At 43.0% G+C, this 26,839-nt stretch overlaps 2 protein-coding genes and 1 non-coding gene across 3 annotated transcripts in view; all 3 read left to right on the top strand.

The window, feature by feature from the left end:
- Positions 1–13,776, top strand: part of Me2 (malic enzyme 2) — a 43,702-nt gene extending 29,926 nt beyond the window's left edge. Inside the window, exons 13-16 of the mRNA XM_005356256.3 lie at positions 4,349–4,451; positions 9,138–9,208; positions 9,999–10,097; positions 12,664–13,776. Of these exons, the coding sequence (XP_005356313.1) occupies positions 4,349–4,451; positions 9,138–9,208; positions 9,999–10,097; positions 12,664–12,831 (441 nt within the window). The 3' untranslated portion in view covers positions 12,832–13,776. The remainder of the gene's footprint in view (positions 1–4,348; positions 4,452–9,137; positions 9,209–9,998; positions 10,098–12,663) is intronic.
- Positions 13,777–17,743: 3,967 nt separating this feature from the next.
- On the top strand, positions 17,744–17,850 carry LOC113457116. The gene has a single exon (XR_003377752.1). It is a non-coding gene; the product is annotated as a U6 spliceosomal RNA (small nuclear RNA).
- A 1,630-nt stretch (positions 17,851–19,480) lies between these two features.
- Elac1 (elaC ribonuclease Z 1) overlaps positions 19,481–26,839 on the top strand; it is a 15,782-nt gene continuing 8,423 nt past the window's right edge. The window contains exons 1-2 of the mRNA XM_005356255.2: positions 19,481–19,559; positions 25,156–25,320. Of these exons, the coding sequence (XP_005356312.1) occupies positions 25,164–25,320 (157 nt within the window). The 5' untranslated portion in view covers positions 19,481–19,559; positions 25,156–25,163. The remainder of the gene's footprint in view (positions 19,560–25,155; positions 25,321–26,839) is intronic.

Here is a 26,839-nt window from a genome sequence, read left to right as displayed (position 1 = left end):
AGGAAGTAGAGCTTTTGTTTTGTTTTGTTTTTCTTTTTGTCCTGTCTTATGAACCTATAGCCTTGCAGATGTGTATGTTTAGGTCAGCAAGCTACCACTGTGCTGTATTCCTCGGCCCTAGGAGTGCACTTTATAGTTCTCTGTGCCTTGATATGCCGAGTTCTTACTTAATTTCTTCAGTATATGACTGTTCATGAATATAATTGTTAGGTTACAGTTGGTTTTTTGTTTGTTTTTTTGGGTTTTTTGGTGGTGGTCGGCGGTGGTGGTGTTTTTCAAGACAGTCTTTTCTGTGTTGCCTTGGCTGTTGTGGAATTTTCACTGTAGACCAGGCTGGCCTTGAACTCATAGAAACCACCCGCTTCTCCCTCCTGAGTGCTGAGATTAAAGGCTTGTACCATCACTACTTGGCTTGGTTATATACTTAAGAATAAAGACTGTAATACGTCTTTATCATTCTCATTGCTAATAACTCACTGGTGATTTTGTTTCTTTCATATCTCCCCAGATGATTTTAAAGATCTTAAATATCAGTTGTAAGCAGCATATCTGTTGGAAGTAGAATCTTTACAAAATAATGATACAGGGGTGCTGGTTAAGATGGCTCAGTGGGTGAAGGCTTTGCTACTGGCCCTGACCACCTGAGTTCGGTGTCCAGACCACAGGTGGAAGAAGACAACTGACTCCCACAGTGGTCCTCTGGCCTCTCTATGTGAGTCCAGGCAGGGGCTTGCACACCCCTCGAACAAACAAATAAATGTTCCATATTATAAATAGTAGTGTGCCATCTCAAAAGTTTAAAAACATAATTATTTGTGTTTATATGTGTGGGCACAGACATGCCACATCGTGTGCGTTGGTCAGAGGACAGCTTGGTGGTCAGTTTTCAGTATCATGCGGGTCCTGGGGATCATCCAGTCTCAAGTGGTCAGGGCCGTCTCACTAGCCCTCAGTTGTCATCTTAATACTTACTTTATCCTCTGCCGTCTTTCAGCTTTCTACTGAATATCTTCTCCCTTTGTGACTTTTGTTTCTTTTTGTTATTTTTAAAGCAAGTTCTGGCTTATGTTCAGGCTTGAAACTTAATATCCCAGTGCCTGGATTACAGGACTGTACAGCCACATCAAGTTTCTGTCTTTGCATTTAATTTTTTGAATTTGTAAATTATAGTTAAAGTTTCTGATTGTAACAAAATCCCCCTTTCTATAAATTCATTTTTATTAGCCCTTCTCCCCCTTGGTAACTAGTTTTTAATTCTCTTGTAAGCTTAGCTGTTTGCTGTGTGTCATGCTGGGTAGCATGGATGACAGGCTGTGACGGTCACTTGAGGTTTGAGGCACCTTTACCTCTCTGCTAGTGGCTGTTAGGCTGGGCTTCATGACCGCAATCACTGGCACAGTCAGGTCTAGGTCTTCATCCAGACCTCACTCCTTCCTGGGCTGCTCTTCGGGTATAAACTGGGCCCTGAGGTGTTTGCTTAGAGCCTCTGTCTTTGTGCCCCCTGATGTGGTGCATCGTCCCCAGAGCTGCTCAGGAGCTCAGCCACAGCTCCGCTGTTGAGTTCAGCAGTCACCTTGAAGGTGAAGCTGTGAATGCTGGGAGCCTTCTTCCTCCCTCCCACTGATGGCTGTGGTTACTCTGCTTCTTTTAAAACTCTGTAAGACAAACTTCTTAGCTGTCACTACTGTAACCAGAGGGGACATGACCGTGGGATGACCTGGAATATCACTGACAAAGCAGAAGTCATTGAGTTGTTTGGACTTAGTTTCATTGCAGATGGACTTAGCATTTCTTCTTCTCATTGTTACAGTGGTTGTCCTCCCAGCTCCTTCTGCTGGTGTCACTATTTGGTTAGAAGAAATAAAAACAAATAGTTCTTGTGACATCAGTTTCTAGTAGAATGATTTTAAACCTGATTGAATCCTTTACATTTCAAATCAGTCACAAATCAACGTATAGAGGATTTTTTGTTGTTGTTTTGTTTTGTTTTTTTAATGGTCTCTCTCTTGTGTCCTCCACTAGCACCAGGCATACACATGGTACACAGACATACATGCAGACAAAACACCCATACACATAAAATTTTAAATTTTTAAAGAAATTATTCTCCTTAATCTTTTACCAAAATATAGTATTATTGGTAGCCTGTTTGCTTATCTTATCTATCAGTTTTGAGTAAAATTGATGACTGTTGTTCCCCAAATTAAGCCATTCTTACACAATGAATATTAGGCTCAGATCTAATATATCATTAGCTCTTAACATTTTCAAAATAAATATACATTATATATATATATGTGTGTGTGTGTGTGTGTTGTATACATGTACATATATATATATAATGTTTTACAAAGTACCAAATTAATAAAATTTGAGAATTTTATCTTTGAATAATATTATTAAACTTAATACACATTTTTGGAAAGAACCAAAATTCTCCAAAGAAAATAGTTTGATAAACTATAATCAGTCAGTTTTAAGATGCAGATTTTAGGTCAGGGAGATGGCTTAGCAGGTAAAGGCAATTACCACCAAGACTAGTGTTTCGAATTCAGTTCGCATGTCCCGTGTGGAAGGAGAGAACAAACTTTCACACATCCTCTATTTACCTTAACATGTAAACAAGCACCACCACACACATGTGAAAAAAACTTGACATTCTCTTCCCAGAAGAGAATGAGTCATAGCTCATATAAATTCTTTTTCATTGTCAAACAAAACTGTGGTGTTAAGTTTTGTATTTGCCTCTTAAGTTTTTAGTGCGCCTCCTCTTAGGGGAGAAAGACTTGTTGCTCTAACGCCCTCTGCAGCTCAGAGAGAAGAATCCTTCCTTTTCCGTGCAGATGGGGCTTCAGTGTTGTCTGGGCTGCCCACCAGCGCTAGTTACCTTCTCATCTGCCACCTAAGTGACTGGGATTACAAGAGGAAATTGTCTGTAGTTAAAACTGGACCGCGGCTGTCATGAAATCTGACCATGTTATGCTGTGAATGAGGAGCATCTGTAACTGAATAAGTGGAAATTACTTAGCATATGAAAATGAACATCCGAGATGCTTACCTGTGCCCTTATCATAGTTAGCTTGCTCTCACACTTAAGCTTTGTATCATGTAATGAAATTTTGAATTTATACCATTTTGAAATTGTATCACTTAAAGTAAAACAATATAACATAGCCCTTCATATTGACCAACATTTACTATAAAGACTTAGTATTAGGGCTTGGGAGCATAGCCCCGTTGGTACAGTGCTTACCTAACATGCATGAAACCGCTGATTAGATCCCCAGTATTGCCTTAGCCAGGAGTTGTGATATGTGCTTGTAATTCTACCACTCTAGAGATGGAGATAACTGTTGAATGCTATTTCAGTTTTCTGTGGATCGTGCTTTAATCTAACCTAGCTGGGTGTTTAAACATGATAACATTGGCTGTTCTTGAACATTCCAAGATAGGTTGCCCTGTTTGAGTGCTATTGTGTAGCTTTTGTTCTTTGATTTTGGTGGGACAAAGGGAATAATACTGTAAACATTTTTTGTGAATTAAATGTATAGCCCCTTTCAGTCATATGAACATCTGGTTTATCTTGGAGATGCAGAGTTCCACTAGCATCACTTGTCTCTATAGACATGGTACTAACATCAGATAAAGAAAGAGTAGGTGGAGGCTTACTTTTCCTTAACGAGGCAGCACGCAAGTTTGTTCTCTTACAGTAGTGCGTTTATATCATTCACCCACATTATAAACTTGGAGGGGGGGTATCATGCCATAATAGAAAAAACATTGGATTTAGATTTATAAAAATTTGGATTCAAGTTTAATTGTTAGAAATTTTATACACACTCTTAACAAATCTTGAAAATGGCAAATCCTTAATTTTTGCTTTGCTTGTTTGTTCTTTTGATCAATGAGTGGAAGATGGTAACAAGCAAACCGGGTTTTCAGGGAAAGGTAAACAGAGTGGTGCATAAGGCTCTAAGCTCAAAGCTAGCTGAACTGATGGGCCGCGAGTGGTAGCAAATTAATTCTGCTGTTTCCCACTTCATTATGAGGAGCACGTCAGTCTTTATTATCTGAGATGCTGTTTATTACCACTTTTAATTTTATAAAGGAAGTAGAGTGTTAGGGTTTAAAGAGTTAAATGAATATTTTTCAACTGTATTTGCCTATATGCTATGTACAAAACAAGTCTCTTTCTAATTAAAGAATTTAGGTTAAAGGATTATACTATGTAGTAAATGATTTCTTGTTTCCAGGTAATTTAGTAGTCTAACTTCACTGTAAGACTTAATCTTTCATGAATTTGCCTGAATAAGTGGCCAGAAAAATTGAGATTATTTCATCTTAACAGGGCAGGTGTTTGTTTGCCAGTGGCAGCCCGTTTGAGCCAGTGCAGCTCCAGGATGGACGAGTCTTCACCCCGGGCCAAGGAAACAATGCGTATATTTTCCCAGGTAAATGCTCTCGTGACTAATGTTATAGATACATCGTTAATTTCATAAAACAAATTTCAGGGAGCTGGCTGATAGCACTGACTGCTTTTTCAGAGAACCCTAGTTTAATTCCCAGCACCCATATAAAAACTCATGGTTATTTGTAGCTCCAGCTCTAGGGTTCTGATGGCCTTACCCGACTTTTGCCAGTATTGCTTGAAAGTGGTGCAGAGACATACATGCAGGCAAAATATCCAGACACATGAAATAATAATGATGATGGTGATGATAATAAAAATAACATTTTCATGGAATTCTTTAGAATTTAAGGTTGACATAACCAATAGTATTCACAGAAATATGATATTTACCGGGAAACAACTTGCTGTTTTCTGTGATTCCTGCAGTTAGACTTTATGACAGAGATGATGTAGTACATGTGTCAGGAAAGCACAGAGGAGCAGAGGTTACTGTGTTCAGCTCTGTTGGTACTTTCAGCACACTCTGATTGTTGGGTTTGTCCTTTTTCTGGTGGATACAATCAAGTGTTTCTCTTTAGCATGGTTTTCCTAAACCCTCTGTAGATGTGAACTTCCTCTGCAAGCCATCAGCAATACCGCACACATAAAATAAAAATAAGCCTTTAAGAAAAGACAGATAAAGATAGTAAGTAGACAGCCTTCAAAGATCAGAAGCCAAGCCGGGCGGTGGTGGCGCACGCCTTTAATCCCAGCACTCGGGAGGCAGAGGCAGGCGGATCTCTGTGAGTTCGAGACCAGCCTGGTCTACAGAGCTAGTTCCAGGACAGGCTCCAAAGCCACAGAGAAACCCTGTCTCGAAAATCAAAAAAAAAAAAAAAAAGATCAGAAGCCAATAATGTATTGACAGCCCCCTTAGCACTAGAAACCCTTCCTGATCAGGAAATAAACAACCAAGGGGTAAGTTGTGCTTGTCCTTGAGTGTTGTTATATCTTCAGCAATTACAACTCCGCAGTTAGCAGCCTGCTTCCGTGACTGCAGCCTGGCGGGAATTCTAAGCTCCAGCTCTGTCACTGCCGTTAAAGGTAGCTGTTACTAAATCTCTATCGTTCTATTTATAAATAAATTAGAGATTCAAAGGCTGGAGTGAAAACCTAGGAGCTCAGAGAGGCTGAGTATCAACTAACTAACCCCCTGTCCTTGCTGGCATATCCAGAAGACCTGTGCACAGGAAAAGGCTGCACCACTCCAAATCCTTCCCTGTTATTTCCTGTGTGTCTCTGATGTTCTGTGATTACTTCCTGTCAACTATTGATAATGCGGCCTTCTGACCCAAGGTTAATATTTAATTAATACAAGTGCAGACTTGGAGTTTACAGTGTGATCGACTATCCCCCAACACTAGAGAAAGGACAGTAATGACATCTTGTCCAGGTATGGCTCCTCCCCTACTGAATGGCCACCCACACTGGGCTGAAACTCTACATACAGGACTGCCCCTGGGAGTCGACTGTGGTTTATAACCGTGGGTGGCCTAGAAGACTTCAGCCTTTGCTCTGACTGTCAGTGCCTGGCAGAAGCAAACAGATGTCTCTGAAAACACATCAGTCCTCAAGTTGTTTTTCTAAGGAAATGTACAAACGCAGCTCTTGTTCAGAAGGAAAAAGGAGACCTGTGCAAATACCTGAAACACCAGCAGATGCCACAGGACAAGATGACATGTTCGGGCCCACAGGGAGACAAGTGCTAAACACAAACGTGCATGTTATTTTATAGCAATAAAGGCAAAACTTCCGAATTTAGTCAAAATCATTCACTTCTCGAATTGAGTGACAGTAATAATCTAATGGATGAATGAAGATTAGACCAAAGCAGATAACTGGAGGGCACCGCAGAAGAAACTATAAATGAAGCAGGCAAAAGGGAAAATATGGAAAAGTAAGGACTAGGCCTTTGTTGTTATTAAACAAACCCTGGAAGACAGTGAGAGTGGAATGAAGCAGAAGCAGCAGTGCAGGCTGCATGGCCAAGGATGCCTTCCAGCACACCTCTGGAAAGCCTCTGTGGGGTAGACAAGACATCCATATCTAAGACCCTCACTGTAAGGGGTCGGAAAGGCCCAAGAAAGAAATCGTGACAGCAGCTGGTGCAGCTGTGGGAGCAACATCTGATTTCTCAGTATCGCCGAGGGCCAAGAGGAGAGGAGTGAGCTCTTGTTGATTGTTGGAAATACTTGCCAGCCTAGAATTCATTACATGGTGACAGTTTCTCACAACAATTAGGGCAAAATGGAGACATTACAGTAGTACAGACAACTCACTGCCTGCTTATTCGTATGAAATCAAAGGACGGAAAATCGTGTTTCTTAGACCAATGGGGGACTGTCCCAGGAGCTCAGAGATATAGGAAGAAGAAGAACAAAGCGTGCTGTGGACGGGCAGACAGACAACAGGACAGGGACGCAGTATTCCAGAAAATGTGTTGAGACACAGTGGACAACGATGCTTTTTCAGTTAAATAGACCCGACCTATGGGAGGGATTTCCCTTGTCTGTCAGGAAGATAAATTTTAAACTAATGGAAACTTGTGGCGAGAGCACATGCTGTGACTTTGAGGGTGGTCACCAGGATACTAGGAAACTTGCCATTTCCAACAGGAAATAGTGGGGGATAAAATGCAACAGTTAAAGAACAGAACCAAAACACGCAAAAGCAGTGGGGAAAAAGGAATCATAGACAAATACAAGACAAAGCACTAGCTTTAGCCTCAGACGCTTAAATGTCTACATTACAGTGAGCTGGACCTCTAACAGAGGGAAGGGGAGAGAAGGGTGGTCAACTTTGGGGCCTAGAGATGGCTCAGCAGTTAAGAGCACTGGCTGCTCTTCCAGAGTTATCTAAGAAAAGTCTCTCGTAAAAAAATTTTTTTAAAAATGATTGCTGTCATAAGAGACCAAAGCAGTGTTTAAACAAAAACAGACATCTTGGAAGAAAACAGGTCTGTGGGGAAAGTTTTTGAAAGAACTATAAATATCCTCATAGAGAGACTTATTTCAAAACAAGATAGAAGCCGGGCGGTGGTGGCGCACACCTTTAATCCCAGCACTCGGGAGGCAGAGGCAGGCGGATCTCTGTGAGTTCAAGACCAGCCTGGTCTACAGAGCTAGTTCCAGGACAGGCTCCAAAGCCACAGAGAAACCCTGTCTCGAAAAACAAAAAAAAAAAAAAACAAGATAGAATTTCAAATTAGAAAACAATAAATTCTTGAAAATAAGTTGATAGCAGAAAAATTACAGTAAAAAGAGTTGAGGGAGCTCGTTTACAATGAATTTGGAACAGGAGATAGCAAATAAAGAATAAAGTTAGGTGTCATCTCTAAAGGTACGAGTTCACAAAATAGAAATTTCAGAACGAAAGGGGAAAAAAAAACCCAGGGTAGGGGTAGGGAGTGTGGCATCAAAGACAAACATTTCTCCAAGTGGAAAGGTGCGGGCTCAGAGGGGCTTACCAATGAGTGCCAGACACAGTGGGTTTGGAAACATACCTAAGACACAGTTGCAAAATCAGAATCAAAGATCTCCATGCTTCCAGAGATGAAAAGACAATGCCCAAACAGACAGACCCTGGGCCAAAGCTGGAAGCCAGGAGATGCAGTGCTGTTTTCAAACCGAGCCCAGAGGAGTGGAAATAGGTAAACATACATATTTTCAGTAATGTGGAGTTTCAACAACAACAAAAAAATGTATTTCCTATCAGTTGTTTCTCAGAACAACTGGGGGAAAATCTGTCCTGCTTGAAGAAAAAGTAACAAAAGACTAGGAAAGGGGGTTTTGTAAATGGACTCAAAGAAACACAGCGCTTAAATGATGGGGGGGAATCAGCTGAGCTAAGAGCGCTGCTGCGAAGATTTGTGCAGAAAATAAATGGGATGCTAGAGTAGAAGATCGGACAACTAAAGAAGAGGTCCAAGGAGAAATAATGTTAATTACCAAAGACTACAGTAACGGGACAAACAGAACGGTAAACGTGGGGAAAGGGAAATTTATACCAAGAGGAAGTAGCCCCAGTATGACATGAACACGGCCGGTACTGAGCAACACTTATAAAATCACAGTGTAGACCAGACCCAGAGAGAGAAGCCTGGAAATAGGAGGGGGTAGGATGCTTGTGTTTGGTCAGGAGGAATCGCGGCTCTCTGAAAGCCTGTTTTTAAAGCTCAGGAATAGTGAGGTGATGAGCTGAAAGAGCTGGCAGCGGCTGCTCCTGTCGGGCCGAGATAGCCTGGGCCTGCCTTGTCGTTTGCTGCCTTCATTAAAGGTTAGCGAGTGCGCAGTTTTGTGTGACATTGGTGTCTCTTCTGGGCTTCTCCGCCCAGTCCCCCGGCCCTCCTTCCCCATGTGTCTGTGTTTCCCTGCCTCTCTTTTGCTTGCTCTCATTTTTTGGCACTAGGATTTGAGGTAGGCCCTGACTCAAACCTGGAAGTATTTGCTATGTTGATAAAGGGTAAAAAAAAATATTGAGAAGGCCACTTAATTCTAAGGTGATTTTGTTAACGAATAAGAAGTAGACATTAACAAAGATCATTGACTTTCGTTTTAGTTTGGTTTTGCTTTCTCTTGGACTGTTTCTGTCGGAGTTTATTACTGTTTATTTTTCTCAGTTTAGGAATTGAACCCTTCATAATTTGAAAAGTGACCTTATTAAATCAACTATGTAATGTATATTCTAGGTGTGGCTTTAGCTGTTATCCTCTGTCAGACCCGGCACATCAGTGACAGTGTTTTCTTGGAAGCTGCAAAGGTAATGTTTAAATATTGCTGATGTATAAAGTATGGGTTATAGAGGTGAATAAATCTTAGAACCAGAGTGGATTAAATATCCTTATGAATGAAAAGGAAGTTAGCAATCCATTGCTTTTTATTTTTGTGCTTTTGTATTATGTTTACTTGTTAAAATCATAACTGTTCAATTGTCTGATCATAAGCTGTGAATCAGCTCATATTTATAATACTCGTGCCTGTGTCTCACATGGTCTGGCGTCTGAAGGTGATGCTGTGACAGCAGAGACAAAATGTAACTCCTCCGCATTCTTCATGGAGCACCACGTTCGAGCGGGGATTCTGAAGACCTCGCGTTAATGCTCGTGCTGATGTCTTTTCTTCCTAGCCATTACTGCATACAGCTTTGTGTGCAGAAGCAGAGTATACCATGAAGTCTTTAGATCTGGTTATTTATTGGTTGCTTAGTGGTGAACAGAGTTGTTTCGGTTCTGTTGTGTTTGAATGGGGCTTTTTGACTTTAATTTTTAAGACAGGCTCTCACTGTGTAGTCCTGGCTAGCCTAGAACTCACAGTGTAGACAAGGCTGGCCTTGTCTCACAGGTCACTTGCTTCTGCCTCTGGGTGCTGAGATTAGTGTGTCCCACCATGCACAGCTGTGATGAGAGGTTTTAATTTCTACATTGGTTTAGTGTAATCTTGCAAGAAATAAAAATTCTATTTGTCTATAATATTTTGGTTTTCCAATGTTTTTTTCCATTTTACTAGATTCTTCTGTTTAAACAAAAATATGATACTGGTTTTTCTTTCAGGCACTGACAAGTCAGTTGACCGATGCAGAGTTAGCCCAAGGGAGGCTGTACCCATCACTTGCTAACATCCAGGAAGTTTCTGTTAACATCGCTATTAAAGTAAGTCATCTGTCCATCTTACATAAACTCTAATGACATTTTCTTGTCCAAGTCATACAAGTGCATAAGTTCCTAATATTTAGAAGGAAATTTTATGTGATCCATGTTCTGATGTTTTTGCTTAAGAAGAGGTATTGTAGCCTCATTTGCTATGTCCAGTATGACAGTGAAGGAGACCGCTATGTGTTACTGTAAGACTGAGCCCAGGCTGGTTGCACCCCTGGGAAGGACGGGGATCTGCTGCCACTTCAGAGGTTGACTTTCCTTTTTAAGAGAAAAAAATCAGGAAAATATGCATGGCTTTGTAGCCACAGGAGCCTGCAACCCCTGACCATCTCCTCATAGCCCAGTGGCCGGAGAGTTCTGTATCAGGTCTGGGCTATTGTGTGTTCCCCAGTTTGCCTCCAGTAACCCCTACATCCGTGCATGACCAGCTGGGGCTCTTATCTAAAGGCTGACTTTTAGTCATTTTGTCAGCAGGATGTGTGGGTGCCACTGTGAACTCCTCTGCCCAGGCCTTGTAGCTCAGGGTAAAGCATAAGCTTACATTCCCTTTGGCAGCACCCCGCACGCTGTCCCCTGCACTCTAGAAACCGTCCCACTTTCCCTTAAGGTTTTAGCTACCCATTTGTTACCTGTACTCTAAGACAGCATCCCACCTTCCCTTCAAGAGTTTTGTCCTGGGCTAGAGAGATGGCTCAGTGGTTAAGAGCACTGACTGCTCTTCCAGAGGTCCTGAGTTCAATTCCCAGCAACCACATGGTGGCTCACAGCCATCTATAATGAGACCTGACGCCCCCTTCTGGCCTACGGGCACACATGGAAGGAATGCTGTACACATAATAAATAAATAAATATTTTAAAAAAAAAAGAGTTTGTCCCTGTTGATGGGATTTTTTCTTTTTCTTTTCTTTCTTTTTTTAAGTTACTTTTATGGGTATGGGTGTATTGTCTACGTGCCACTGTGTCTGGCACTCATTGGTAAGCCCCTCTATACCACATGATCGTGGTGCCCAAGAAGGCCAGAAGAGGGTATCAGATCTCCTAGAACTGAAATTACGGGCAGTCACGAGTCACCATATGGGTGCTGGGAACTGAAGCCCCCATAATTGGCAAGAGCATCAAGTGCTCCTAACTACTGAACCCCAAAATTTCTTTGTTGTCTTATATTGTTATCTCAGTGGATGGGCCTTTATTCAACTATTGTTAGGATTTTTTTTTTTTTGCAAAGTTTTACATTTTAATCAAAAGTGAGCATTTTTGTCCCTTTAAGAGAACAGCATTAAAAATACAAAATAGAAGTTTAGAGTTTACAAGGAACCGGGTTATTGTACTGGACAGCATGTCTCGAATGGGAAAACACTTGTTGACAGAGTTCATGCCGTAGGACCAGGATGTGGTCATACGAGGCTTTATAGATTTGAGGTGGAACCCAGGATTTTCTTTTCCAAGTTCACCTATGATGCTGATGCTCCCGGTCTGAAGACTGTGATTAGCATTGGCCCTGTGTATTCCATCAATATCTCATGTGGTGTAGGAAGGAGGAACTGTCCAGAACCAAGAACAAGAAGCTAAAGCAAGGGTGACTTGCATACACAAAGATTTGCAGAAAACCATGGTGGGGGTCAGGATTCTCTCTGAAGGCAGCAGACAGCTGCTGAAGGTGGAGTCAGTCTCACATACTTGAGGACAGTGGCTGATGAAGCTGTGCTTCTGGGTGTGTCTGCTTCTTTGTCAGTTCAATTCTTGTTTGGCACTTAATGTATTTAAGGTTGTGATTGCTCTTTGAGGCCATTCTGATTAGGAGGTAGAGTACCTAAACAATACAGCCTTTCAGCAGGGCTATGGGAATGGTGACTGGAACATCACCTGCCTGGAGATTAGCCACCTAGTCTTCTATTCGCTTGTTGAATTTAAAGAAATACTCATAATTCTTTTCTACATCAAGAAAGGTGACCAGAGGGCTGGAGAGATGGCTCAGTGGTTAAGAGCGCTGGCTACTCTTCCAGAGGTCCTGAGTTTAATTCCCAGCAACCACATGGTAGCTCACATGTAATGAGATCTGTCACCCTCTTTGTCTTGCAGACATACATGGAGGCAGAATGTTGTATACGTAGTAAATAAATAAATCTTTTTTTAAAAAAAAGTGACCAGAACATCTGAGTTATCTTGAGATGACAGATAATTTTTTTTAATATTTATTTATTTATTATGTATACAATATTCTGTCTGTGTGTATGCCTGCAGGCCAGAAGAGGGCACCAGACCCCATTACAGATGGTTGTGAGCCACCATGTGGTTTCTGGGAATTGAACTCAGGACCTTTGGAAGAGCAGGCAATGCTCTTAACCTCTGAGCCATCTTTCCAGCCCAATGACAGATAATATATCTTTCAAACTTTACATAGTTTTAAAATAATTTGAAACAAATCAAAGTAATATTATTTTATATTTTGGAAAAAGAAAAGTGCCATTTTTCTGTATTTGTGTCTGTGTGTTCTAATGCTATTTATTTCTCTGATAGGTTAACATTCAGACCCTAAGCGGTAATGCTGTTTATTTTCCAGGTTGCAGAATACCTGTATGCTAACAAAATGGCTTTCCGATACCCAGAGCCTGAGGACAAGGCCAAGTACGTTAAAGAAAGAATATGGCGGAGTGATTACGTTTCCCTGCTCCCGGACGTGTATGATTGGCCGGAGTCTTCACTGAAGCCTCCTCAGATGTCCGAATAGAAACCGCCCCATTAAGACATTCCGTGCTTCAGAGAACCACTATTTTTAGACAAAAAGATAATCTTCTCAGAGTTGAGTGTCGCCTGTGCTTTATCCCCCACACCACTTGCTTGGCATCTCTTTCTGTGAATCTCTCCTCGGGGACAGACGTGTTGGCTATACTGCTAATGCCCACCAGTGCCCACAGTCCAGTACTGAGACCGCGTCAGTCCTCACGGTTGTCGCCATTGTGCCCTTGTTGGAGCTGGCTACGGTCATCTTGCTGTTACATGAATGTATCCTCCACCTCCACTCAGCTCTTCCAGGGCTGTGGATCTGGGTACAGAGTATTGAGAAGAAGCCAGAATTGACCTAATTCCAAAGAAAACTTGTCAGTACTTAGAACTGTTCTTTTGTATGTTTTTACTTTCATTTTACTTTCGTGCTCTGAAATCCATTTGTAGTATACAGATCTGGGGAAATAAGAAGAAATCTCCCCAATTTCCTGGAACTAAATCAAGGCTAACTAACATTATAGATGAGTGGGAGGAGCCAGTGCTGCCTTTAGACAAGCTGAAGAGTCACTTGCAACACTGTACAAAAATAAATACTACTTATTTAATAAAAGTAATACCTTACATTTAATTGTTTCAGTTACATTATCTTATTGATCAAACAGAAACCTAGGTTTGTTGATGCTGAAAACAGTTTCATTGTCTTCACGTCTAGTTGAGGGAGTGTCACCGACTAGCAGCTTATGACTCATGTCATGTGATCTGGAAATCATATCTGAAGGACTTGACTACATACAACCTCTACCTTTTTTTCTTTCTGCCATATTCTTTGCAGTCATTTGGGATTCTCCTGTGACTCATTCCTTTGAGTATTGGTAGTGACATCTTTCTCTGCTGAGAAACTCAGTGGATATAAATAAAGTAGAATTAGACCAGGAAATGCCTTTTGTTTTCTCGAGGCAGGGTCTCATTGTGTAACCCTGACCGTCCTAGAACTAACTCTGTAGACCAGGCTGGCCTAGAACTCACAGAGATCCATCTGCAGAGTGCTGGGATTAAAGGTGTGCACCACTCCACCTGGCAGAAAATACCACTTTTATCCCAGGAAGATAGCAAACGCTATGTAAAGACATCAGTGTTCACAGGTCACATATCGGGGATGCTGAAGGATCTCTCTGAAGTATTTTGAGAAGTAGCAGTGTGGCAGTGATGTTTGCCTGTCTAGATGCTTTGAGGAACAACGCTCGTTTTTGTTATGAGACTGTAGCAAGGTTGCCTGGAACTCACTGGTGTGTTACTGGCTTGATTCCAAGTGCTGAGATCATAGTTACAAACCACCATGCCCTGCTCAGGACCAGAACTTAAGGATGCTCACCCTGGAATGGTAGCAGTACAAAGCAGTTCATAGTTAACATATCACAGGACATACTGTATGCTCTCTGTCGGTGAAAAGGATCTTTTCAGCTTCCCGCTTAAAGAAATTGATTTAAAATTCTGATACCAAGACTGCTTAGTGTATACCAGACCTTGGGGTTCAGTCCACAGGACCACCCCAAAAAGAAGCAGACTTGAAATGGCTTTGTCATTTTAAGTATGGATAGATATGGTGGCTAATTTAACGTATGAGTAGTCAGATAGATGTTTAGCAAAATATGTCATAGTTTGATGCCTTTGAAGATGAAAGCTTATACAACCCTGGATCCAGCACTGAGGCAGGAGGACCTCAAGTTCAAAGCCAGACTGGACGGCATAGTATCTGTCATCCCGTCTGCAAAAATGAGCCCACAAAGTGAAAGCAAGATGGTTCCGTGGTTGTTAAGGCCTTTGTCCCAAGCCTTGACATTTAAATTTAGTTCCTTGCCTCAGTTCTCACCTTCCAGGCTCCGGCAGTCCTAACCTCAGGCATGCTAAGCAAATGCTTTGCCACCCAGCTACAGCGCCGGTCTTTGGCTGCTGTCTTGGCTCCCCCCATCCATGCCCTCACACCCATCCCACGCTCAGAGATCCTTCCGCTGCTAATTAAAGGCCAAATTGGAATTCTTATAATCCCATATGCATGCCTACAGGTAATTTCTTCTGGCTTTTCTATTTGTTTTGGCCGGGAAGGGGGGTGGGGGCAGGAAAATGGTTAAGTCCAAGTGACAGAGCTGGTGCAGAAAGAACGCCAAGGACTGCCCGCCTTGCTCCAGGGGCACATTTGTTTACATCTGGCCTCGTCGCTCCTTCTCTCCTCCTCTGTCGCTCCGTACACAGAAAGGTTACTTTCTGAATGACTGAGAGTGGGTTGCAGGCACGATGCTGGACATCCAGAGCGGCCTCCGCGCTCCCTGCACCCTCTGCCTGGAACTCTTGAGCTGACAGCATCTGCACCTCCTTCGGTTTTCGCCCACGACACTTCACAGAGACTTTCTCTGAGTCACCCTCAACTGCAGCTGAGACTCCCCAGCACCCCCTCTCTAATTTTCTCTGCTATCTGATACAGTGATAATACTTATTTCATGTCTTTGTCTCTCCCCTCCTGAGTAAGAATGCTATGAAAACCGGGCTTTTTTTTTTTCTTTCATGTTTTCAAAAAACACCCGAGTTTGTCCCACAGCACTCGCTGGGCAGTCTCCTGACCTCTGGTGTGTGTGGATTTCCCTTCACCCCCGAGCAAGCGATGGTGCGGCCCTCAGGATCTCAGTTTCAATTCTTTCACCGTCTATCTGGAGACTTGGGTGTGGCGACCACGAGAATGCTTTCATCATGTCGGATTATGAGCCACAAGCGCTACACTTTGAAATCGTGTTCCCTTTGAACTTGGAAGATGCGCTCGCTGCCTTTGGACTCTCTCAGCCAACAACTTAACCGCAGCACACAGCGTATGGACGGCAGGCCCTTTCCTGAGAGTCGAGGACCAGCTCTTTCTTCTAGAGGGCAACATCGGTTCATGGCCTCCCAGTGGTCTTGCGGAACAAAACTGTATTTCCACCTAATGTGTTTTCTTATTGAAACCTGTCTTCCCTATCTGTCTCCTTCACGTTGGATCACATCTCCATCACGTTTTGAAGGCTCTCACAGCCTTGCTGGCTCCCTCCCCACTTTGAACAAACATTTCTCCTAATATGTTACTTGCATGTTTAATTTTATCTTGTGTGTTTCTTGGAAGGCCAAGGCTGGCACAGGAGATGATTCTGGAAATGTGTTTGCAGATAAGAAATACTAAAATGATGGAAACTATTGATAGGGTAATTAGAATTTCTGACTCTGAATACATGCCATTTTCCCCCAGATTTACTGTCCCAACTTCAGCCTATACCATGAAATAACCTCGGCCAGTCTGCAAACATGTTCTTAATTAGGCCCTTAAAATTTAATGACAATACCAAAAAAACTGTAGATGAGAAGGTTCAGCTATCCTCTACTTCATTATGACGAGGAGTTAATGAAAATAAGTCTTAAACAATTATCATATGTAAACACTCAATAAGCAAATATTCTATTACAAGCAGATTTATATTACTTGTCTGCCTTGGTTTTACAGGGTTGTCATAGCAAAATACCAGAGATGAATGATTAAACGATAGGAATTTGTTTTCTCATAGTTTAAAGGCTGAAGCTAAACCATCTTGGTTGGTTTCTGGTGAGGGTCTTCTTCCCGGCTTGTACAGTAGCTCCCCTATCCTTAGAAGACAATCCAAGGCCCAAAGGGGATGCTGGACATTGTCAGAAGTTAGATGGAGGAGCTGAGCTCTGTGTTGTTTCCGTTAGAAGCCTGGAGAGTTCCCATAATCTGTTAGGAGCCTCGACTCAGGCCAAACAGAGAGTTACGGCTTTAATACAGAAAAGAATTTAAGAACCCATCAGTATGAAGCAGAACTGGAGATTTTATTAGATACTTTAATACAGTATGGGTATGATCGTGTACACCTTTAATCTTAAAACTCAGAAGGCAGAGGTAGGTAGATCTCTGTGAATTCTCGGCCAGCTTGATCTACATAGCACATTCCAGAACAGCCAGGGCTATATAGAAAAATCCTGTCTCAAAAAGAAAGAAAGGAAGGAAAAGAAGGGAGGAAGGGAGAGGGAGGGAGGGAGGGTGGGAGGGTGGAGAGAGAGAGAGAGAATTTTAATACAGGTTCTAAGCATGAGATGAGGGCTAAGAGAAAGAACTGATCAGAAAGAGCGTATTTCATACTTAAATGTCAAGTGGGCTCAAGGGAGAGCTGCCATTGCTGTGTTAGTGTTAGATATGTATTCCATTTTGGTGGCTTTCAGGTTACATCTTAAAGAGGTTATTAACAGGAGCTAGAGAGATGGCTCAGCAGTTAAGATCACTGGCTGTCATTCCAGAAGAGCTGGGTTCAGTTCCCAGGACCTACATGGTAGCTCAGAGCTCTCTGTAACTCCAGTTGCAGAGGATCTGATGCCCCCTTCTAGCCCCCAAGGCACTGCATGTAAGTGGTACACAGGCATTCATGCAAATAAAACACCCATACCTAGTGCGGGAGAATTGTCTATATTCTGTCAATTATGTTTTAAATAAACCCTGATTGGCCAGGAGCCAGGTAGAAAGTATAGGCAGGACAACCAGACAGGAAGTAGAGGCGAGGAAATGAGAACAGAAATATTCTGGGAAGAAGGAAGCTTCCTTCCCAGTCCTGTCCAGACACTGAAGAAGCAGGATGTGACCTGCCCCACTGAAAAAGGTACTGAGTCGTGTGGCTAACATAGATAAGAATAATGGGTTAATATAAGTTATAAGAACTAATACGAAGCCTGAGCTAATGGGCCAATCAGTTTATAACTTATGTAGACCTATGTGTGATTTTCTTTGGGGGCTTACCGGCTGTGGGAACTGGTCAGGACATAAACCCCAACAAGCAGGTCCTCATGTTACATATACCCATGAGATAAATTTTTTTAAAAAGTTATTAAGCATGCTCACTTTGGCAGCACATATACTAAAACTGGAACAATACAGAGAAGACTAGCATGGTTCCTGCATAAGGATGATATGCAAATTCATGAAGTATTTAATATTTTTATACCCATAAGAGACCTGGTCCTTTCTAAAGAGAAACAGAAGAGGAGGGAGTTGGACATACAAAATGAAAGAAAGGTAAAAAAAAAATGGTAAATGTAGATTAATAAAAACAGGTTAAGTTATAAGAGTTATAAACCAAGGCTAAGACTGAGCTTTCATAATTAAGTCTCTGTGTCAGTACTTGAGAGTTGGCAGCCCAAGGAAAAATCTGACTCAGCCCTCTCAATTCACTCCTCTTCTGTTTTAAATATCATATTCTGTAGGTCTCCGAAGTGTTTAAAGGCCACCTATCTAGTTAAAATATATCTCTGTTTGATCTTGAAAAGACACCTAAATTAGACTGTTATGATGACTAAATACTAACCTGTCTTTATTGTGCTTTCAAGAAATAGAAATTTACATTACATTTTAAAATGAGCTGCATAGGCACCATACCTTAAACACATACATATATGTGTGTGTGTGTTAACAAAAATAACCTTAAATTTATACCAATATACTGAAATCCATACCAATGCAAAATATTTGAGTCTAGTGGTTGTTCAAAAGTAATTAATCCTTTTATCGCATCATTTCTTTGCTATATCCCTCTCCCTTTGCCCTTCAGAAAGAAATCCCTGACTCTTATTTCCTTTGTTCAGCTTTTTTCCTGACCATGACCAACAGTCAGCCCCCAGAAATAATGATAAGCATCCATAATGCACTGAAGGACCAAAAATCACCTACCCCACCTCTTGGGAATGTGGGCCTCATGTTCTGTAGATTGCTTCCTGTTGTCTGGGGGTGACAGCATCTTCAGGGGACCCTGAGAAAATTGTGATACTGGTCAAATCCTGGGAGAGCTTGCTGTATCTTTTGTTGTCCGTTCTCTGTGTAAGTGCAGGGCCTATCTGGAGTCTTGGGTGGAGTCGTACATAAGGCTGGACCATCTCAGCTCGTCACTTGGAAGTTGTTCCGGATCCAGAATTTTGACGAAACTGCAAGAGAGGCATCCTGAGAGGCTGGGTCACCGGGGCCACTTGTCTTCATTGGCGTCTGCTCCTTTTGTTCTGAAAACACAAACTTTTAAAGGTAATATATATGTGTGTTATATATGTTATATATGTCATATCTACATTAACACAAATAATACGGTATGTGCGTGAAAGGCAACCTACATATCTGCAATAACACAAATACAGTATTGTGGCGTGTACAAGTCTGCTAAAGATTTTCTATTTTGTTTGATCCAGTAAAAGGTATCTGTCAACTTTAATTTAACCATTTTACTTTACATGAAAAAAAAATAATTTATAATCCAATTTGTTCCATGGAAACATATCCCACCACCAAAAAAAAAAGAAAAAAAAAATCAGGAGAAACATTGTTGTCTCGGAAAACAGGGCATGAAAATCAAACCAAACGCGGAAGAGTAAACGTTTTCCCTTCGGGGTCAGCAGCTCCAGCCGGCACGCGTCGCAGTCGCATCCACCGCATTAGAGACTTGGAAGGTGGGGACCCGCGACCCTCCGCAGGCTCCGCAGCCGGGCAGAGCAGGCTTGCGGGCGGGGGCCAGCGAGCGCGGACCTTCCGCGCACCTCCCACGCGCCTAGAGCGGCAGCGGCGGACCGCGGGGCGGCGCATTTCCGGCCGCGCGTCTCTGCTCGTGCACTGCTGGGCCTCGGAGCCGGCCTGTGCCTCCCTCGCCTCCGGCGGGCCTCGGAGAGAGGGTGAGTGGGGCAGGACGCCCAAGGGGGGCGGGCGCAGAGGTCCCGGGACGCGCCGAGTGGTGCCCGGAGCTGGCCACAGGCCTGGCCACTCACTCTCAGGCCCACACAGCTCCTTCATCTCCAGAATGATGGGCGGCGTCATCACCCTCCTGCACCCCAGGCCTTGACACTGCCTTTCTGGAAACTGAGGAGCGGCTGGGCTCCACTAGTAACCCAGGGGCTGTGGGAGGCCCCACGGTGAGCAGAGATTGTGATCTGCAGTAAGGCCCGCTGTGACAAGTGACAGCACTGTCAAGGCTGAAATTACTACGCAGGCTCTCGAATGTGGATGACAGTCTTGGGAAAGCCAGCAGCTGCTTTTTGTCCAAGAAGACAGGGACCAAATGTGGTTTGCTAGCATTTAATTCCTAATACCTAGAAACATGCATGTCACCAAACCACCATTGCTTAAATAATTACTGTTTGCCACCTGACCTGCCGGGAGGGTTTGGATTATTGAGTCTAATTTTAAACTTTGTACTGGAGAAATTTTCAAGCATACATGGGGAAAAAAAAATATCCCAATTCATGATCAAGCTTGTTTCACCCATTACCCTCTTTCCCACGGTTGTTTTAACGCCATTCTGAAATGTATCCATTCCATCTGCTAAATGCTTGTCAATAAGCATTTATGTTTCTGAACATAAAGTCATCATCCATCTAGTGAGCATTTCATACCATCATCTATTATCCAATTATTGTTTACATTCTCCCTCTTGTCTCTTCCCTTGCCAGTTTATCCAAATCAGGAGCCAAACAAGCTGCATATTATTACAGACAGAGATTTCTCCCATCTCTTTCACTCTCCTAATCCCCTCTCTTTTTTCCCTTGTATTGTACTAGCTGAAAAACCAAGCCGTGTGTCCTATGTGTATTTTCCTACCACCTGCATATTGTCATATATATATATCCATGGAATTCCTTAGTAAAGTGGTATTTAGCCTGTTCTGGTTCTGGTTCTATTTTCGTCCAGAAAACCTCGTGGAGGCCTACCGTTCATTTTATACTGCACCATGGAGACTTAGATAAGATCTTGCCTCTCTTCAAGGATCTTTAATATGTAAAGCGCACCTCAGGGTGAGCAGATAATTGAGTAAGGAACAACTAAGGGCTACTCACCTTGAGGCAACCCCTACTGGCGTAATGGATCTTGCCAGTGATCGTCTGTAGTTAACAGCAGAAAAGGAGGCATTTCTAACATGTGTCCATCCTGTTGGAAGCCCCTCCTACCCAGCTGGGTTGGAGAGGAATCCAGGTTGCCCAGGAGAATTTGAAGCTCCATGAATACTCTGTGGCAATGTATTGAACTGACATGTCTAATTCTGTGTGTGTTTCACATCTCTCCTTTTCTTTGTTTTTGTCTCAAGATAGGGTTTCTCTCTGCCAGGTTGACCTCGAACTCTAAATCTCTCTACTTAAGCCTCTCATCATGCTAGGGTCCGAGGTGTTCACCAACACACCCAGTTGGAATTTGTGTTGATGTGTGCGCACTCGTTTACACACGTGTGTGCCAACGCATGTGGAGGCCGGAAGTCAATGTTGCATGTCTTCCAGATCACTCTCTACCTTAGTTTTTTGAGGTAGACTAAGGTCTTTCACTCACAGGTCGTCTAGACTGGCTGGCCAGTGAGTTCCAGGGATATGCTTGTCTGCGTCCCCAGCCCTGCAGTTACAGACACCCCTGCCAGACCAAGGGTTTCTATGTGGGTGCTGGGGATCTGTACACAGACCTCATGCTGTGTGTCTGGCACTTTACTTGGCTGAGTTATTTCTCTGGCCTCTGAAAAGTTTCAACTTGGGTTTGTTCTTGTTGTCCTTACTGTGTAGCCTTAGGTGGCCTAGAGCTTGCTATGTAGACCATTTAGAGAGAGAGAGCTGCCTGCCTCTCTTCTGAGAACTGCTATTAAAGGCATGTGCCACCATGCCCCACCTGAATATTTTTCTAATAAACCATATTTTTAATGTTGACTGATGATTTCAGGCTGTGATCCTTGAGCTACAGTTTTCTACCAAGGCATTCTTGTTTGTTTGTTTCCTGGGCTGCTTTGAAAGTATCTTTTGTAGCTCAGTCTGACCTTAAAGTTGCTATGTAGCTGAAGCTGGGGATTTTGGTCTCCCAGATCCTCTTAGCTCCACCGTCTGAGTGCTTGGATCACAGGTGTGCACCACCTAGCCTGCTTCACTAAATACTTCTAAGCGTGATTTGGTATTAGAATTCTGGGGAACAACCCCTCTACCCTCTTAAAAACAATGCTAATCAAGTGCCTTAGAGAATTTCCTGGTTAATTGTTCTGGGATGGGCCCAATCATGGGTGTTTTACAGCTCCCTGAGTAATTATGATGTGCTTTTAGTTTTCCAACCCCTTGTCTAGATCCATTCTTTGTTAGGGATTGCAAACCGATTATGTAAAGTAGGGATAGGAGCCACAGATAGGAGATTAGGAAACACTGCTTGGGCATGAAAATGCCCATCCCCGAGAGCCCTGAATGGAGACTCTTCTTAGTTTTGATGTTTGGATTCAGCTAAATTCACATGTACATATCTGGCTTTTGATTCATCTTTTTCTATAAACTCTAGCACTGCTCTTGGTAAGGAGGAGACACATTGGAACTTCTCTTTCCACAGTTCTGGCCAGAACTGCAAAGAAACTCTTCCTTTCATCAGTTCTGACTCCCAGTTTCTCAGTGGCAAACAACATAATGCCAGCAACAGCACCCTGTTCTTCCTTCTGCGTTTAAGTTAGCTTTCTACGTTATCCCTCCACTTCCTGAAAAGTGCAGCGCAACAAGGAAGGGATGCAGTAAGCCTGCAGACACTAGATTACTTAGTGGTCAAAAGGTGAGCTTGGTCTTAGAGGTAAAAATGCAGAGTAACTCATGGAAGGGATGCTAACATTAACCTTAATGCTTGGGTGTAGATAACCACTTTCAAATTCATGACCTCTTCCTTAGTTTCTACTGTTCCACACAGATATTCATATATATATGACCTACTGAATCCATTTAGTGTTGCTCATGTGTGCATATGTTTAGGGCTGACCAGCTGGGATTGGATAACTAGGGAGTGGAGGAAGCCCTGAGTGAATGGGTGCTGTTGACATGGACACAGCCATGTCATGGACCCCAGCCTCAGACCCATGGGAAAAAGGCAAAGCTTATGCCTTCCCACCCAGGGTCCCACTCAGAGGGGTGGCAAAGCCTGCCTGGGGAGTGTTGGCAATGTGTGCAGAAGATGTCCACCTTAGCACCTGTTCCCCTACAGAGACTGCTCCTGCTGACGTTAGCTAGCCCTGCCTTCCTGTTTAATAGTAGCCCTGCCTCCTTATTCAGCTATGTGCAGCAGTCCTCTCTGTTCAACTCTCTAGAATAAAAGTGCTGAGCTTCTGGGATGTTGGGTTGGTCCATCAGATAGCCCAGCCCATCCAACTCCAGCTGTCTGTGTATGTTTGTGTTTTCTTCGTTCCCTTGCTACCACAGTCACGTCTGTCCCTGGATCTGTGCAGGGCACAGCAGACAACCTGTCATGTGACTAGCTGGGTGGACACAGCAGATAACCTGTCATGTGACTGGCTGGGTGGACACAGCAGGTAACCTGACATGTGACTGGTCCCTGGGAAAAAAAACTGATTCTTCCTCCCTAAGCACCCTTTGATTGTAGCCCTTCCTCTAGGGGTGGGACCTTTTGAAATTTCCACTATCCAGGTGGTCACATGGACTGGTATTATCATTTGCAGCCCATGCTTAGGCAGCCATGCTGTTGAGACTTGACGTGTGTTGCTTCCCGGTCATATTTAGAAGGCACTGTCTAGCAGCAGGCATCCTGGTCATCTGGCTCTTACAAAATCTTTCTGCTGCTTCTTAGATTTGCCTTAGCCTGAGATTTTGTGGGTGTTTACCTTTTTTCCTGTCATTTGACCGAGTTTTTGATACACAGATGTTACAAAATACTGTAACATTGTTTTTAAATTTCAGAGCTTCTTGCCTGTGCAAGAAAAACTTTTTTACTTCCCAAGTTACATATTCTTCTGCTCCCCCACCCCCACCCCAGTGCTGGGGCTGGAACCAGAGCTTCTTCCACATGAGGCAAAGGCTCACCTATTGAACTATATCCCCAGCACCCTCCTAATTTTAAAGCATATCCAACTCATGTGGAACTGGTCATTCATAAGTTTCAGTTAGCCCTCATATATTGTGTGTGACACATCCCATCACAGTCAGAGATCAAAGGTGGCACAGTGCCTAGATCTAGTGAGAACAGTGCCAGGAGCAGGCAGAAATCTACATCCGCTGGGTCGCAGATCACTGAGAAGAGTAGCTAGAGTCCCTGCTAGAGGCACACTTCTGGCAGCTCCTTTGTGCACCAGGCCCTGTGCTTGAGCCTCAGGACTTGGGGTAGAAGGCAAAGGTGTGCTCTAAACCAACCCTGAACTCTGTCCTTGAGGGAAGGACACCATCCACACTGCTGCGAAAAATCTGCAGGTGTCCCCCATCTTCCAGGGCCGCCACTTGGTGAGCATGGTCAAATACTATCCCTTGTTCAGAACCTTAGCCAGATCCAAGTTTTATTAGGACTTAAAAAGCATGAACTAGTAAAGTATGGCACCTCTCATAGGTCTTCTCACCCTCTACTCCACACTTCTCTACTAACACGAGTCTGGTAAGCTCATGAGCCAGTATATCAATTATTAACAAATGTTATTTGAATTTTTGTGTTGTGCAGTGTGTGCACTGATACATAACAACATTTCTTTGTCTGTATATGTGGTACTGGGGTCAAATCCAGAGCTTTATACATACTCTACCCCAGTTACATCCCCATTTCCAATATAACGACATTGCTGACTTGATTGCGTCATATAGAATGGTTTTGTTTCCTTAGAAATGCGTGTCCCCTATTAATCCTTTCACTGGTATCACCAGCAAACCCCCATTATTTTACTGTCTCTGTAGTTTGTCTTTTTGAAATTATCATAGGGTTGGAATTCAACTACAGTGTTTTACTTAGAGTGCCAAGTGCCAAGCCCAGAGCCTAGTACGTGCCAGGCAAGAGCTCTACCATTGAACCCTTCAACTATAGGTTTTTAAAAAATATATATTTATTGATTTATTTATGTATGGAGGGAGTGTGGAGGTAAGAGGACCACTAGGAACAGGTTCCCTCCGCCATGTGGATTCCAGGGGTTATTCTCAGTTTGTCAGATGTAATGGCAAGTGGCTTAACTTTAGTGCTTTGTGTGTGTGCGCACACATGCATGTGCACATGTACCTGCAGTTGTATTAGGTTTGATGGCTTGTAGCTTCAGCCAGCTAAGATATAATTAGAACTGGTTAGAGTACCAGCACCATCTTAAACCACCAAAAAAATCATTTTAGCCGGAGAATGAATAGGGTTGAAGGGATAGCTCCACGGAGAACTCATGTTCAGCCAGTGTGGAGATCTAGGTCCAGTTCCCACACCAAAATCTACTAATCAGTCAATCAGTCAGTAAAGCTCAAAAGAATGTGTTTTGGTGCAGTAAATTTTAAAAATAACCCCCAGGTAATATTTCTGTTGCAGGTTGAAAGATGTCTATGGATGTGACCTTTCTTGGGACAGGAGCAGCATATCCATCCCCAACCCGGGGTGCCTCCGCTGTGGTTCTTCGGTGTGAGGGCGAGTGCTGGCTCTTTGACTGTGGGGAGGGAACACAGACTCAGCTTATGAAAAGCCAACTTAAAGCAGGTTAGTGTGCACCCAGCTTTCTTGGATTGTCTTTGGTTGTGTTTCATGTCTTGGCTCTCAGGGAACCTCTTGTTGTGTAACAGCCCTGAAGTAGCATCCACTTCAGAGCTAGGGCTCTGTCTGGCAAGACTTGGAAGAGCATCTGGCATCCAGCAATGCCTGCTGAATGTCATATATGCCTTTACTTGCTTCTCACTCATCCTGCAAGTGTTGAGAGAAGGGTTAATGAAGGCCTGAGCATGCAGGATAGTGAGAGACACAAGAGGTGTAGCAGATGAACCCTGCCCTAACAGAGGGCTGGTGACCAAACTGGTCTCCTGCAGGAGATAGCATTATGGGAGAATGCAAAGGGCAGGCAGTCAATGGACAGACGGAGGATGCTCCCTTGCTATCATGGTAGCCATCTCAGACAAGTTTATCTATGAATTGCTGAGAGAGGAAAACTCCCTGGCCTGGGGAGACTGGAAGTCCAGCTTGAGGGAATGGAATAGTGAGCCCAGACCAGCACCTGGAGCAGAGAATTCCAGTGGTGAAAGCTCTTAGCCTGGAAACAGCAGACCTGGGTGTTAGGCCCAGTTGTATTTCTAGTTTGACCTTAGCAGAGCAGAGGGCTTAATCAGAACAGGGATGCGAACTGCCTGAAAGAAATGCTATAAACCGGGTGTGTGGCACTTGCTTGGAATCCTAGAACTCAGGAGGATAGCCTGAGCTACACAGTGAGCCCTTGTCTCAGAAAAAATCAAAGGAATTATATATATTAAATAATTCATATCTTTCATGGCTGCTTCTATCTCGTCATTTAAATCTTTAAAAATAATTTCTAATAACTCATCAATTATCAAGTTTTCATCATTTAAATCTCTTCTCAAAGGCTATCTCCTCAGGGTTTCCTGAACCTCCTGGGTTAAGTACCTTCCCCCTACTCCAGTCATTCCTTTATTTTATAGACTTTATTAACTTCTTAGCATCATTAGTGTCTGAAACTATGCTATTTAAGTAGTTTTTGTGCTTGCACATTGATGTGGAGGTAGGTAGGTTTATTGACACTTGTGCTCTTGGTAAATGCCTAATAGGCTCCTGTTCATGGTGAACAGGTGGACATTTAGGGTTCCACTCTTGAGGTCTTGATAAATCATAGTTGCCACAGATCATCAGAGGGTGTGCACTTGGTCTTTAAAGAAACGTACTCCTAGTGTCCAGGGACCAGCAGCCATCAATCATGTAGATACAGGAAAAAGAGGGAGGTGTTTTTAAATACTTGCAGCATGAAAGAGGGAGCACTAATTATGGTAGAATATATGCTTAGTATATGTACCACCGTGTTCCAGTCCCCATTATTGAAACCAAAACCAACAAAGAAATGAGTATTAGGTGATTCCTAAAAGCATTACAACAGCACAACGACAACACAAATGATAACATTGTACGTGGGTCCATTTGCAAGGCCCTGATTCAGCCCCAAACTAAAAAAAATTAATTATATATTTATATACGTGTGTGTGTGTGTGTGTGTGTGTGT

Source organism: Microtus ochrogaster, chromosome 18, assembly GCF_000317375.1.
Source record: "Microtus ochrogaster isolate Prairie Vole_2 chromosome 18, MicOch1.0, whole genome shotgun sequence".
Lineage (NCBI taxonomy): Eukaryota > Metazoa > Chordata > Mammalia > Rodentia > Cricetidae > Microtus > Microtus ochrogaster.
This window is presented reverse-complemented; position numbering and strand designations above follow the sequence as displayed.